The 14,826-nt window shown below is 44.5% G+C and overlaps 1 protein-coding gene across 2 annotated transcripts in view; it reads left to right on the forward strand.

Annotated features, from left to right (window-relative positions):
• Positions 1 to 239: 239 nt before the first annotated feature.
• BEND4 (BEN domain containing 4) overlaps positions 240 to 14,826 on the forward strand; it is a 33,545-nt gene continuing 18,958 nt past the window's right edge. For both annotated transcript variants that reach the window (XM_068943016.1, XM_068943017.1), the window contains exons 1-2: positions 240 to 718; positions 9,431 to 9,997. In XM_068943016.1, the coding sequence (XP_068799117.1) occupies positions 307 to 718; positions 9,431 to 9,997 (979 nt within the window). In that variant the 5' untranslated portion in view covers positions 240 to 306. The remainder of the gene's footprint in view (positions 719 to 9,430; positions 9,998 to 14,826) is intronic.

Raw genomic sequence — 14,826 nt, forward strand, 5'->3', positions numbered from 1 at the left:
GGCGCCTCGCCGCTCACCTGCCCGGCGGCGGCGGCGGCGGCGGCGGCGGGAGGGGGGGGGCGGCGGCGGCGGCGGCGGCGGCGGCGGCGGCGGGGGGGCCCCGGCAGGGCCCGCCTCCCCGCGCCGCTCCCATTAGCGGAGATTACCCCCAGCTCTCGCCGGCTGCCGCCCGTCTCCCTCCAGGCATTGGCGCGGCCGCCTGTCAATCAGGCCGGCGCCCCGCCGCGCCGGGGCTCCGCGGTGGCACAGAGACGAGCCGCGGCGGCGGCAGCCACAGCCCCGGAGCGGGGCCGGGGGCTGGTGGTGATGATGATGATGATGATGGAGGAGGAGATGCAGGCGGCAGAGGAGGGGCCCAGCATCCCCAAAATCTACAAGCAGCGGAGCCCCTACAGCGTCCTCAAGACCTTCCCGGGGAAGCGGGCGGCGCTGGCCAAGCGCTACGAGAGACCCACCATGGTGGAGGCTCCCCCCGGCCGCGGCCGCGGAGCGGGGCAGCCCTTCGCGCACGCCGCCGCCGAGCAGCTCCCCTACGCGCCGCACGGCCCCTTCCCCGGCGGGGCCGCCCGCGCCGCCGCCCCCGGCGCTGCCCAGGGCCCCCCCCGCCCGCCGCCGCCGCCGGCCCCCAGCTCGGCGGGCCGCTACGGCCCCTGCCCGCCGGCGGCGGCGGGCGGCGGCACCGGCACCAGCAGCGGGAGCGGCGCGGAGCTGAGCGCAGGTACCCGCAACTCCTCTCCCTCTGCCGCGCAACTTCGCGGGGCACTTCGCCGGAGCCGGCCCGCGGGATGGGGGCTGCGGGGCCGCCGCCGGCGCCCGCGGGAGGCCCGGGGCGGCCGGCTCGGCCTCCCGCGGGGGCGCCCCCCCCCCTCGGCCCGGCCCGGGCGCGGGGCTGTGCGCGGGGAGGACCCGGCGAGCGGGGCGGCCGCCCGCCCGCCCGTCGGTCGGAGCTTGTCTCGGGCGCGATCACTGTAAAGTTGCCGCGGGCGCGCCGCCGTCGGGGCCGCGCCGCCGTCGGGGCCGGGGGCCGGCGCGGAGGCAGGGTGGTGGCCGGCCGCTCCCGCGGGGCGCGCTGCCCTGCGCCGCCCCGGCCAGCCGCGGGGTCGCGGCCCGCCTCGCCCCGTCGGGGCGGTGCTGGCACCCCCCCCCCCGAGGGGGCGGGGAAGGCGCCCGCCCGGCGTTGGCCCCCGCCGAAATGCCGCCGCCGCGCGGGGGAGCGGCGGGAGCCCCGGGCCCGCGGAGCGCCGCGGCGAGCCGCCCCGCCGGGGAAGGCGGCTCGGCTGGGGCCGGCTGCGGCGGCGGCAGCAGGCAGCTGCTGGTGATGGAGACGCTGCTGATTTTAACAGAAAGAAAACAGATCGTCTGCTTCCTTGCACTATTTTCATAAAATGCAGTGAGGAACAGGAGATCCACATATATATGTATTTTTTTTTCCTTTAAAGGTGTATGATACTGAGATGCTGAACACATATCTTTCTTCTGGTGATGGCTTGGAGTTAAAACCCACGTAGATCTTGATATGCAACCTAAATTTGGCATCAGGAAATGGGAAATTGCATCTTTAAGCAGAGTACAATCAAAAATGAATTACAATAAATCCTATATAATTGCATAGGTCATTCTCTTTAATGAGATTTTATTAACCTGACTGTCAAGCTTTTGAGTCAGGCAGATATTTTATCTTCTTCAACTGATAAAAGTGTCAGCTATAAACCACCATATAAATATTCATAAATCTACACATCTGTGGCAGCCTATCAGCATCATTCTTTTGGACATTAAAAGCATTCTAATTACTTTCTGTCTAGCAGAGCTGAAATGCTGCCTGTTATAGTATGTGCTTGGCAGGCATGATTGCTTTTGTTTGCCATCACAAATAGCAGCATCCTATTTTATATACTGATGGTCCAGAATATATTCAGGGTTTGACTGAACAGGATGAATATTATGAAGCACCATCTGGTTTTGATAACATCGGGTATATTAACTCATCTGTTAATTTTTGACACATCATTGATTTATTTATTTAGAAAAATTGGATCCTGTTTTGGTATGTTGCTGTTTGCCTTTGTAACAAATGTGATGACATTTCTTTACTAAACAGGGAGATATGCTAGTTAATAGGATATATGGCTATGTTTTAATGCATGTTTTCACTCAGAAGCAGCCATATACTGATTGAATTTATCATGTCTTGTTGCAAATAATTCACATACTTTACCAAAAAAGTTTAATTCTTGAATAGGTTAGTCTGAAAATTCACTGCTCCAATAGATAGCTCCATGGCCATGGCAGTAGATCATATTTTCTTTTTCTTGAAACTACTTTTAAATGCCAAAATGGTGTTACCTCAGGATTTTGCAGCCCACAGTCAAAACACTGCTGATAAAGATGACACCTGCATTTCTTCACAGAAGTGGATTACCCCATGGAAGACATTCAGCTGCTTGTAGTGATACACAAGGCCCTATTCACAGCAAAGCCCTCTGTGCTTTGATGAACAAAAGTTTGGACTTTCTCCTGCATCTGTAGACTATGCCAACCAGTAGCTAGAGCAGGCTTCAAAGTTTGTCATTGATTTCCGTTGCTTACTAAAAAAGATACTGAAGGAGGTACTACTTGTGCACTGAAGTTAAGTTTCTGCCCCATCTCCTGCTTATCCATACTGTCCTTTACTTTACGTTTACTTTAGGTTCCTGGGTGGATTCCAACATACCCTTCTCTCAGCTAATGCTTAGCTACTAAGCAGAATGAACAAAGCAGAAAACAAACCAAAAACCTGCTACAGTGTACTTATGCAAAAGTGGAATTTTTTTCCAGTTATTAGCAGAGCCTGATAAAGCAATGGGCAAGGTCTAGAGCTTCCTGGCTACTGTAACCTCTGAAGTGTAGCTGCTTTACCTGAGTAGGAAGTTAAAATAGCCTAAGCTAGCCTTCCTGCTCAGTGACAGGGAGACCTCAGGTGCCTTGTGTTGGAGCGAGCCATAATGCCACTCTGCTGAATAGGGAGCTGTTTAGGGCTAGCGCGTTGGGAACGCAAGGCTGTATGTGAAGTACTTCATCCAGAGCCCTGAAATCCCGTTGTGGGTATGTGAGCCAACTTAATCATTCAGGCTGGGGAAGCAGAAGTGGGGCTTTGTCCCTGGGGATTTGCAGCTCCATACCTGGGTACGCATGCCCCATACCTGGGTAAAGCACAGAGCGCTCACAGCATCTCTGCCCAACTGGCTCCTATGTTCCTGCCTTGTGGCGCCGCACCACCAAGAGGCACGGGTTGCATGCCTTGCCGAGCACCTCCTTGCCAGAGGATTTCTCCCAGGTTGTGAGTGTTGTAGGGAGGGAAGGATCCTTTCCCTGTCAGAAATTCAGGGCCAGGTCCACTGAGCTATTCTGCAAAAGGCAGGTGTAGTCACCATCCATAACTTAAGCAGTGGTCCCACCTGGCTCAGCCCTAGCTTACTTGAAGGAAGGGGTAGAGGACTGTAGATCCCAATTTTATAGATGCACCTGTTTCACGGTTTCAGTTTCAGAGGCTCCCCTCTTTCTGATGATACCTCTTTGCTTGTGTAGGCAACTATTAGCTTGGCAAGCTGGCTGGTACAAACACCATTCTGGGATGCCTGACTCTGTATTAGTATCTTAAACGCTTAATGCAGGTTTGATCCTTAATGTTCAGGCATGGCAGCATTCAGTCTGACACCTGAAGTCCGTTTAGGGTCTGACTCCTGGAGTATGGCCTCCTGGGGCATTTCTGGCTCCTTGGCCTTCAGAGCACTGAGTTTCCTTTTAAGAGTGGGCACCTAAAACACAGCCGCTCGGGGAGGAATAAGGATGCTTCCATATTTTGAACAGTTTCCTAACAATTAGAGCTCTTGCCAGAAATGAGTGGTTTCTTCCTCAGTCCCATTCCAGGAGAATGCCTTGACCACCACAATCCAGGATGATTGCAGGAAGAGGGGCTGTGGGAAGGAAGAAAAGCAGGTGCTCTCCACCTTACCTTTGAAGCTATAATAGAACAAGAACCAACAAGAGGAAGCCTGGCCACAGCATTGTGGAGGTCAGATTATTTACCTGTTCTGGCTACTTGAATTTTAACACACAAATCGTCTGGAGAGCAAAGGCCAGCGTCGCCAGTCTGTCCTCACCTTTGGAGTGTGCAGGAGGGCTTTCTCCTGCCTGCTCACCATCTGACTTCATGCCTTTTTCATTCCTGGCCTGCTTCCACCCCCAAAGCTGCAACTCGGACGGTTGGAATCAGTGTGGTTGGAAGTCTCTTAAGACATTTCTCCTTGGCTAGGCTTCCCATGCCAGCTTTCAAAGTTCCTGCTGCGTTTGTCTCAGCTGCGTTCAAAAGGAGTTGTTACTAGTTGCACCAGGGTAAGAAAGAGAGGGAAAGAAGCCTGTAGCCTTTCTCTAGTCTGCGAAATTCCATCCTACAGGGAGAAGGTATCATACAGCGCTGTGAAGTGTTAGAAATGGGGAGCTGCACTAGAAACAACCTTCCCCTCTTCATTAGTGCATAGGGGTTATTGTGCCCACTCTTGCTGCAGAGTAATGGGTGCATGCCCAGAATCAGAAGATAGTTGTTTTCTCGTTGAGAGTATTGATCCTTTATTAGTCTATTGAGATTATTTTCCTGGCATGAAAACAATACGTATCATATGGTTTTGGTTGCACGTACATTAAGCAGTATCGTAGTCCACAAAAGGAGCTCCTTCCACTTCTGGCAAGCGTGATTGAATATGTAGACCTTACAGTATGCTTTGAAATTTAAAAAGGGCTTTCTTGGAAAGCAGAGAAAGAAGAGCACACCTGTCTTAGAGAAGGCTGCGCTATTGTCGTTTTTTTAGTGTTAAGAATCTAATATGTCTAACAAGACTAGTCAAGCAAGTTCTATCATTTCCAGACCAAAAAAAGTTTTTAAATGACCAGAGATAGGGAAAGATCATCGTTTTGGCCTTATTCAAGAAACTGGAAGACCCCATGTGGAAGCAGGCACAGAAGACCAATGCTGAAATAGCCAAAGGTTTGAAATCTTCATCTGCTGGAGTGTCTGGTCTTTATGCAAAATCCCTTAAAACCAGGGCGGGAGGTGTCAAATGCTCTCAATTTTGACTCAGGTATGGATTAGTTGCAGCATCGTCCATATCTTAAAAACAACGTAAAAGTTTTTATACATGGACAAAGCCATCTGGGGGATATAGACCTACCTCAGGATCTAAACTAGTAGTAAAAATAATAAGAGAAAAACAATCCAACAAATCAAGAAATAAAAATCATCGTACAGTTTGTATATGAGAGGACTGAAACACTGCAATGTGAAGAGTGCAGTTATTGAAATTGCCAAGGAACCCAGACCTTCAGTTCTTGTTGAAAATGAGATATAAATGAATACATTCCCCTCAGGAGAGAATGTATGGTATTCAGACCCTCTCAATAGTTTTCAAGATTTTTTTTTATACCATATGCCCAAGTTCACAAAGGAAACTACAGAAAAGCCAAGACTTGAATCCAGATCCATTGAGACCCAACAGAGTGCTTTATTAATAAAACTGTCTAATCTTGGTATTGAAAAGAAATCCCCAGGTGCAGAAAAAGCTAATGTTATACCTACCAACCCTTTCAGACAGTTTTCTGATGCATCAGCATAACTTGTCTAGTTGAGTTTTAGACGTTTGCTCTTACTGAAACCCTGTTTTCCGTCTGGCAGTCAAATAGCTGAGAAACCACATAGATCAGTATCAGTGAGAAAAAGATGTAAAGATGAACGCTGTATTCAGCAATTGGTACATAATTTGCAACGTGATATTCTCATCTTGGTTGCTTGCATTCTCAAGAGAAATAATCTAGTTAGGAATGCTCGTACTTAGCAATTTAATCATGATCTATTAGCACTTTATGGGCCTAATCTGGCAAGTCCACCTTCAGGCAAAAGTCTAGTTAAAGTCAATAGAAGTTTTGTCAGACCCTGCAGTCTTTAGTCTTACACATTAGAATTACATGGTTGGTGATCATCCTAGTAGGGAAAAGGGATATCACAAAAAGATTTTAATGAACTGTTTACACTATTTTAGTCCATCACAGTCATTTCAATAGAATCCTCCATTCTTAGAAAATATATACATTACATTAAATCAATTAAGAATCATAGATCAGTGATTATTCAGTAGTATGCACATAAAAACAACTTTTCCCCATCTCTTAGTGATTAGCCGTTGCACAGTGCTTGCATTTCTAATTACAGTCAGTCTGTAAAAGCTGAAATCCTGATTACCACAATATGTGCTAAACGGGCAGCATTTGTTTTTATTTTTCTTCCATCACAAGAAATAACCACAGTTATCATTCTCATTTAGGATTGTTCAGACTGTGGGTACGTATACTGCTACTGATGTACAAGTCATTTCAAAGCAGTACGTGCTTCAGCACAGACCTAGATGTTTCCAGAGGCAGCGTTGAGAGCATCCCCCACTGTTGCTGCCCAGCAGTACCCGCAAAAAAGCATTTGTGAATCTTTGTGCTAGCATTTCAAAAGAAACCCTGCTCTGTCATGAGCCTCACTTCTTTATCTCTGAGTAGGGGTTAAAATTAAGAAAAAAATCAGTAATTCTTGTTACTGTGTCTTTGTAATAGATCTGATACTGAACTGAAGATTAAATCAATACTGTCATTTCTGTGTAAAATTTCAATTATATTTTAAGTCATTATCAGAGTGAATGTGCCTAGCGCATTCAATTTTATAAGAAAACTAATCATTAATTTTATCTCTGCTGATGGTAATGTCTATTATAATATTCTTCAGAAATGGTGTTTGAAATGTCAGGTTACTTTTTGCCATATTTTAGGAGAAACCATAATATTAGTATAATATCTCTTATACCAATCTAATACCATTTCAGCTTTTTCATTCATATTTTGTCCCCTTGCAACAAGGATATGCAAAGAATGAGTAACTGTTTTGTCAACAGGGACCATAATGATTAAAATGCAAACAGTAAATACAACTTCAGGTCTGGAATCGGATTATAGGATTAAAATGAATGAAAAACTACTCTGTAGTAGGATTGCAAAGTTCCAATCAATATCATCCTTTCATATTTTTTAAAAGGGAAATGTGGGAAATAAAGAAGTAAGGCAAAGAAAGTGCAACTTGAGGTTGTTAGTGATGCTTTAGTTTCTTGATTTTATTTTGTTTTATCAGTAGGTCCCATTCAGAAAGCTGCAATGTCACTAGGGTTCCATGCTTTTAATTTACATTACATCTGTTGTGCAGCGCTATATTATTTTGCACTTGCATTTTAAGGGTTAAAGACAGCTGTCCTTAGGTTAATACAGTACAAGGGAAGAAGTAACAACAGGTAGGAGGATACCGAACACCTGCGCGTGAGCGAGTGTAGGACTGCCACAGACACCAGCTATGCCCTGCAAGGTGCCTTTACCCACTTGAGAAGGGGGGTGGCTGCACCTGTGCATTGCTGTGCTTTTGATTTTCTTGATGTGGATGCATCATTTACCTTTTTTAATCAAAGAAGGATGTTTTGGAGAAGTCTGTCCTGGTTAGTCTGAGCCTGGGTACAAAGCCAGCGTGAGGGCTATGACTCATGGACACAGGAGGAACAGGTAGTGAAGCTGCTTTAACTGGTCTTAGCGCCCCCCGCCCTGGTCCTTCATGTGCTGGTGGGCTGTCCCGACTCATCCCTGGGCAGCCCCATGCTGCCCTTGGCCTGCTCCTTCCACCTCCCGGCACTGCTGCTGCCAGCACAGCTGCCATGCCTGGGTTTGTGTTTGAGTTCTCAGATGATCACATCCTCAGGTTTGGTGCCAGGGGCGTTCTCCCCCAGCTGCGTTCAAGACTTAAGTATTTATATGCTGCTTCAGTCTTTTCCTCCTTGGTAGATGGCTGGAGGATGGTAAAAAAAAAAATGAATCAGTGTTATTTCAGATATTGTTCAGGACAGCTGTACTTCTTACTTCAGTGAGAAGTAGATTTTCCAGCAGAAGGCTTATCTCCTGGATCATGGGGAAGTGCCATGAGAAGTGCCACCTCTTAAAGAACTGGATTCTGAAAGCTTCTGTTCTTTACATATTATCTGTGTGATGAGGCCGTGTTTTCATCTCAAACAATCAAGCTAAGTGAAGGTGTTCGATGCTTAGTCTTACACATCTGTAGTTGGTTGCCTTTTCAAGAGTAAATGTGCTTGTCACTTTCTAAAAGTCAAGCCTGTCTGAGAAGAGCTCTCCAAAACTGGCAGCACTTAAACTAGACTTTTTTTTTTAATCTCCTGAAAAGTGTTAGTTACATCTTTTTAGACACCTAGAGGAATTCAGCTATGGTAAAGTTGTAAATAAGGTTTTTAAAGGCATTGTCGTTATCAGGGAGTCTAATGTGTCTTCGCATAAATCGGAGGTGTTTTGGTCATTTTACATGCTGGGTCAGCTGCTAGGGCAGTTGGACTCTACATACATAGACGCTGTGAAAATAAACCATCCTGCTATTTACCTTTAGGTGGTAGTTACAGTTACTATTGTTCCCTGATACTTGGCACCTCCTGTCAGGAGGCAAGTCTGACTAGATGCTGCATCACATGCTTATAGTGCTTCCAGAACTGAGCCGCTACTTCCAGAAGTTGCTGCATAGCACAACGTATAGTTTCCTGATTATCTTACAGTAGCCTAAAGAACTCTGCACTGTGCTCCACTCTATGATATTGGCCTGTCCACAAGTTCATAGGAAGTCGACAGCACAGATAAAATTGCTCCTCTCACCAGAAGAGCTTCATGCTGTACATTTGATGCCTTACTTTGGTTTAAGAAGAGAGTTCTGCACTCATTCTTCTTGAATCAGTGAAACCTGGGCATATTTAGAAGCTAGAGCAAAAGGAAGAGAGGCAAAGTCCACAAAATTGGGTTCCTGTGGAGTGGCCCAGGCCCAATATCAAGCACAGAGCAAAGATGAATGGGAAGAAAACCAAAGCCTTTGTTGGAGAGAAGTAGGGAACTGGGAAATAGGACGACAACGTAGCATAAAGTCCTGCAAGCATGCACAGGCAGTGCCCATAAGCAGGTTGAAATTGCCTTCAGAAGCAATACTCACTTGAACTTTTGCTTGTAGCAAAATGAAGGGAATTTGTATTTTCTTCCCCATTTTCCTGTCTTAATCCCTCTGAAAGAACATGGCACTAAGCAGTGACTATCATCACAATGCATTTCTGATTAACAGCAAGGGCACAAGGGCACTCTCAAAATAGAAGCAAAGTCAGGATTGTTTTAAATCACAGTGTTGCAGAAGTATTAAAGCAGAAGCCATAATTTTAATGTGTTCAAAAATAAAATGCATGCTACTGTAAATGGTTGTGTACATTCATCTAGCTGCTACTGACTGGCATGACCTTTTGCATTAGGTTTTTGTGATTCGTCTTTTCTTTTGTTTCAGAGAGTCGTATGATTCTGGATGCCTTTGCCCAACAATGCAGCCGGGTTCTAAGTCTTTTAAATTGTGGTGGAAAACTACTGGACAGCAATCACTCTCAGTCCATGATTTCTTGTATAAAGCAGGAAAACCCAAATTATAGTGAAAGACAAGAGCAATGCCAGCTTGGGAAAATGGTCCATAGTCAGACATCAGACATTTTAGACATAGAGATGCAGTACATGCAAAAGAAACAACAAACCTCAGCCTTTCTGAGAGTTTTTACTGATTCCCTTCAGAACTACTTGCTTTCTGGGAGCTTCCCATCTCAGAACACCTCTTCAGTAAATGATTTTAGCCATTTGGCAGATGTGGATCCACTTTCAACCTCTCCAGTACACACTTTAGGTGGATGGACATCTCCAGCAACTTCTGAATCTCATGGGCACCCATCATCTTCTACACTTCCAGAGGAGGAAGAGGAGGAAGAGGAAGAAGGTTACTGCCCTCGGTGTCAAGAGCTAGAGCAGGAGGTGATTTCATTGCAACAAGAAAATGAGGAACTTCGTAGAAAATTGGAGAGCATTCCAGGTAAATAATCCCCTGCCAAATAATTTTTTCAGTCAGTGATAAGCATAGTTTGGGTGATAGTTTGTTTTAAGTTCTGGTCGATTTTTTAAAGGATGCAGCCATAGTTATCTAACACTGAAATTTGTCTTCAACAAAAATTCCTGTGATTGTGCGCACCAGAAAATTACCCGCTGATACCCATCCATATGAATTGTGAGTCCTAAACTAATGAGCTGTGTTCAGGATGTACGTGTACTTGCAGTCCCAAGTCCCAAACTATCAGTTGGTTTGTCATGGTAATCTGAAACTTACGCTTTTATACCTAACTATCCGTATTGCAGTTTAAGTGATGTTGCAGCTTATAAACCTAATTCCTTCTTGGGGCTCCTTTTTAGATTCTTAAAGAAACTATACAAAGTTATGTCCATACTTCTAACAAAATGGATTCCACTTTTATCTTGAACAGCATCTCTTAAACCTCTCTTAGCTCAGTGAAAAGCATAAATCTCCTTCCATTTGTCTTCAGATAAAATCTGGAAAAGGCTCCACAATAAGTTCTCCAGTTCAGCAATATCTACCCATCACTGGGTGGGGAGAAAGAAGCAGAATGCCTTATCCAGTGAAAACTCCTCTGTAAAAAAACCCTTCCATTCCCCTTTAAACACAGGACTTCCAGTGTTAAGATGCGCTGATGTATTCGAACAGTGGTATCGGATGAGAACAAAGTGTTTTGGCCCAACGTCCTCTTGACTTCAAGCACTGGCAAAAATGCACCTCAAATAATAATACCAGAAGCAATTGGAAATTAGCAAAAATAAAATAAACAAGTATAAAACATGCTTCTTTTCTGTAACGTTTATATACACTAGGGAGTTGCACCATTGCTAGCTAAAATTTGGAATGCTTATGTCAGCACCATGCAGAGTTCATTGAACTAACCCCTAGATGAGAGAAAAGCATGGATAATTTAGCTGGGCAGCAAGTGAGAGAAAATATTCCAAAACTATCTCTGTGGAGAGGAAAAAAGACAGCAACAAAATGCTGTCTGAAAATGCAGATGCAGTTTCAAAGTCTGAGCAAAAAGGAGTCAGGAGAGGGAGAGTAGTTTTCACCATTCTTCTCCCCAGCTATTGATGTTCTTTTATTACTTCCTTGTATTACATGGGGTTGTTCTCTTACATATTGGTCCAGAGCTGCTACCAGCTGATCTCATAACAGACACTGTCCAGAGCAGAGAAATCTCCAGATTTAGAATACTACCTCCAAAAATCTTGAGTCCTCATAACTCATACACAGTGGACACTTACTGGATTCAGTGGTTCGTATACCACATGGAAGCGCTATATGGCAAGGGGAATCCTTTGGACTTCATCTCCTGCTGAGGCATAGTTTCAGAAATGTAAGACCAAAAAATGATCGTTAGAGTCTATACTCTGACCTACAGCTTTCATCCAGTGATCTATATAGGGTCCAATAACTTCTCTCTGACATTGACTAAAGCATAACTTACATTTAACTAAAATAATATCCCAGAAAGCCTCCAGTCCTGAGCTGAAAACTCTGAGAAGCAGTGGATCTACGGCTTCCCCTGACAGTTGTTTCCAGTGGTTAATCACATTGTTAAAAATGAGTGCCTAATTCCCCACCTGAATAGCTGAAATCCGCTTTTATGCTTTGATTTTTATACATTGCTCCACTAAATAAAGCGCTCTTTAGTACGAGTTACTTTTTCCAGATAAAGGTACTTTCATACTGAGAGCTGACTTAATTTCCATCTTTAGATAAACTAAGCAAACAGAGCTGTTTAAACCTCCCAAAATGAGTTGAATTGTTCTTTATAATTCTTTTCTTCTCTCTGCACATTTCTTTAAACTTTGGACACTGGCAGTACATGTAATATGTTCATTTCTGCCTCGCTGAAAGTGAATAGTCTCTTTGTTCCTACTCGCTGTTGCCCTGTTTATTTGACCCTAGGTTGTGCAACTGAGCACAACAAGCCCCCATACAGCTCCCAAAAGACACCTTCTCATTCTGTGTGCTTTTTTTCCTAGACAAATAACTTTGCATTTGGTGGTATTAAGTTACTAGGTGATCCAGATTGCTTTGACTGCTCTGTTTTCCCATTATTTGCTATTTCACCAATTTTTGAATCGTCTAGAATTTTTCTGATTGTTTCCACATTAACTTCCAGGTCCCGGGTAGAAATGTTGAATGGTTTTGAGGCTACTATCAGTCCTCGTAGGACCCTACTAGAAACACTGTTATTCATGAGGATCCCTCATTGACAAATACTTGAGATGTCAGTAGCAAGTTCTTAATCAGTGGATGTTGTAGTCTACTGATGTTGTGTATTGCTGCTTTCACAATCAGAATGACACAGGGTAGTAAGTTAAATGCCTTTCAAGAATCTAGGTGTGTTACATCTATTCAACTAAACTTTATCAATCAAATCTGTAATCTCAAAGAATGAAAGAATGAAAAGAATGACAGTCAGGTTAGTTTGACAAGATCCACTTTCCATAAAACCATTTTGACTGGCATTAATTTTATTCACATGCTTTAGTTCTTAGTCAGTTGAATCCCATGCGTGATGTCCTGTATTTTGCCAAGATTAATGCCATGCTAGAGCAGACAGTATTTACCTGGGTCATCACAATTACCCTTCATCTCACTTTAAGAGAGGGTAAAGTCACATAAATATAGTCCTTTTTCACCATCCAGGAATAATGAAACACCTTGTCAGTGGTGTATCAGTGGAAACAGAAAAACCTAAAATAATTGTGCAAGGATGTATGACTTCATCAGCTAACATAACCTCATCACGAAATGCATCCATTGCTGGCTGGGTAATATATATGCATGTAGGCCTAGAATGAACCAAGTGTTTGAGGAAACGTTAAGGACCATAGAAACTACCATCCTGATATTGCTGCATGCTAGGACGTAGGTCTGAGCGCCCCGGCTAGTCCCCACAGCCACCACTAAGCACGTTTAACTGAAAGTCAAGTAAAGGAGTAAGCCTGATTTTCTCGTCACAGGAGCTGATTTTACTCTGGTGAGGTTCCCGCTACCAGAGAAGCTGCCACAAATTTTCTTATGACTTGAAACAGCCCGCACTGTATGTAAAGCAACACAATGCTGATTCTCTGCCCAGAGCACTTTGCTGATCAAGACTTGGCAGGCCTCGTGAGGGGCACAAAAAGGCCTCCTCGGAGGACTTTGGTACTGTTTGTCCCCGTTGATCGTGTCAGAGTAGTCTCAGTGAGTGCACAGACTTCCTTCCCTGCTTGCTGCTGCCTCTCAGGCTGGGTGAGATTAATGCAGAGGAAGAGTGACTTTAAAGGGCACCAGATTAGCATGGAGGCTGTTATACTGTCCTTTCAAGTGCTGAAAATGGGGTTTATTGACCTCGCTTTTTTTTACCTTTCAGCCTGGAGACCTGTTAGGCTGGTAGGGGGGCTGGTAGCCCAGTGGGGGCCTGGTAGGAGATGCCCACAGTGCCCTCCACCCAAGAGCCCGAGGCTTCCAGCAGCAACTCCGTAAACAGAAGATAAAAGCACCAGCCCCTCCCTTCTGTTCTATAACTGTCTCTGAATCATTTTGTCCTTTCTTCCTGAAACACTTAGCATTTTTTCACTTTCCATATGCAAAGGCCCATTTAAAATCTATGAGAGTTTGCATTCTAAAAATAGCTACCACAGTACATCTCTAACTGTAGCCTTGCAAAACACCATTTGCATTGCTCACAACAAGAATCCCAGGAAGAAGAGCGTGTTCTGACGAAATGTAAAGGCAATGACATTTTTTGTAACAAATACGACAGAAGAAAAATAGATACTCCTGCATCTTTTAGATGTGGAAAATAGGATTTTTCTGTTATCAGCACTCTTCCCTGTGGCCCTCTGATGCAGTTAGAGAAGCCCTCCAGTCTCGTAACATCTTTCTGGCCGTAGCCTACCACTCTATGGCAGTTCGCCACTGGAGGAAAATGTTTACATGGGTGAAATACTGCATATGTTCTGTTTCTCTTTCTTTTTTTCTCTCAGAAAATACCCATTTGATTTGATGGAAACAATATAAGTTTGTGTGAAATCTCAGTTGTTTCAGCTATGGAATAAATGAAGAAAAATTCATATCTCAGTGCTTTTGTTTTGGAACAATGTGATATTTTGGAATTTCTGCAGGTTTCCCAATTATTTTTTGTTAGGCAAATACATTAACTAAACATTTTCAGTTTTCATCTCAACTGAAAAAAGAGAAACATTTTCATTCAATGTGTTATTTTGTTTTGTTTTGATTTTAAAAAATCAGGTAATTCCTGGAAGGAGTTTGGCTTTTTAGACCTTAAAGAACAGAACAAAGTAATCCCATCTACATGAGGAGAAAAATGTGACCTAATCATCTCTTTCAAAAATGGGCTCTGGGGCATTCCCAATAGTCAAATTAAAGAGTTATTTGTGAAACTGCATGTAGGACTGGGTTCTAGACCAGATAATATGTAAGAACCTTGTGCAGTGCTCCTTTGATTCTGCCACTATGATGTTCTCACAGCTTTAGACCTAAAAGAGAGAAGGTATTTCCTGGTGGTCAAAGCAAAGGCCTGGAGTCCATGAGTGAGGGTTTGCCTCCTGGTGCTCCACACTTTGCTGCGTGATTTCAGACCAAGCAGGCGGAGAGTACCAAGCAGGTGCAAAAAAGTAAGAGAAGGCAATGTGTGATTAACACAGTAATTGTTAACTAACACCTTATGGGCCCAGCAGCAAAAAATTTCTCAGCGAAAGTAGGAAGGATGGAGGTGAAGAAAAACATGAAATCTAGAGAGGTGATAATATAAAGAGAAGTGCATGGTA

The sequence above is a fragment of the Struthio camelus genome, chromosome 4 (assembly GCF_040807025.1).
Source record: "Struthio camelus isolate bStrCam1 chromosome 4, bStrCam1.hap1, whole genome shotgun sequence".
Classification (NCBI taxonomy): Eukaryota; Metazoa; Chordata; class Aves; order Struthioniformes; family Struthionidae; genus Struthio; species Struthio camelus.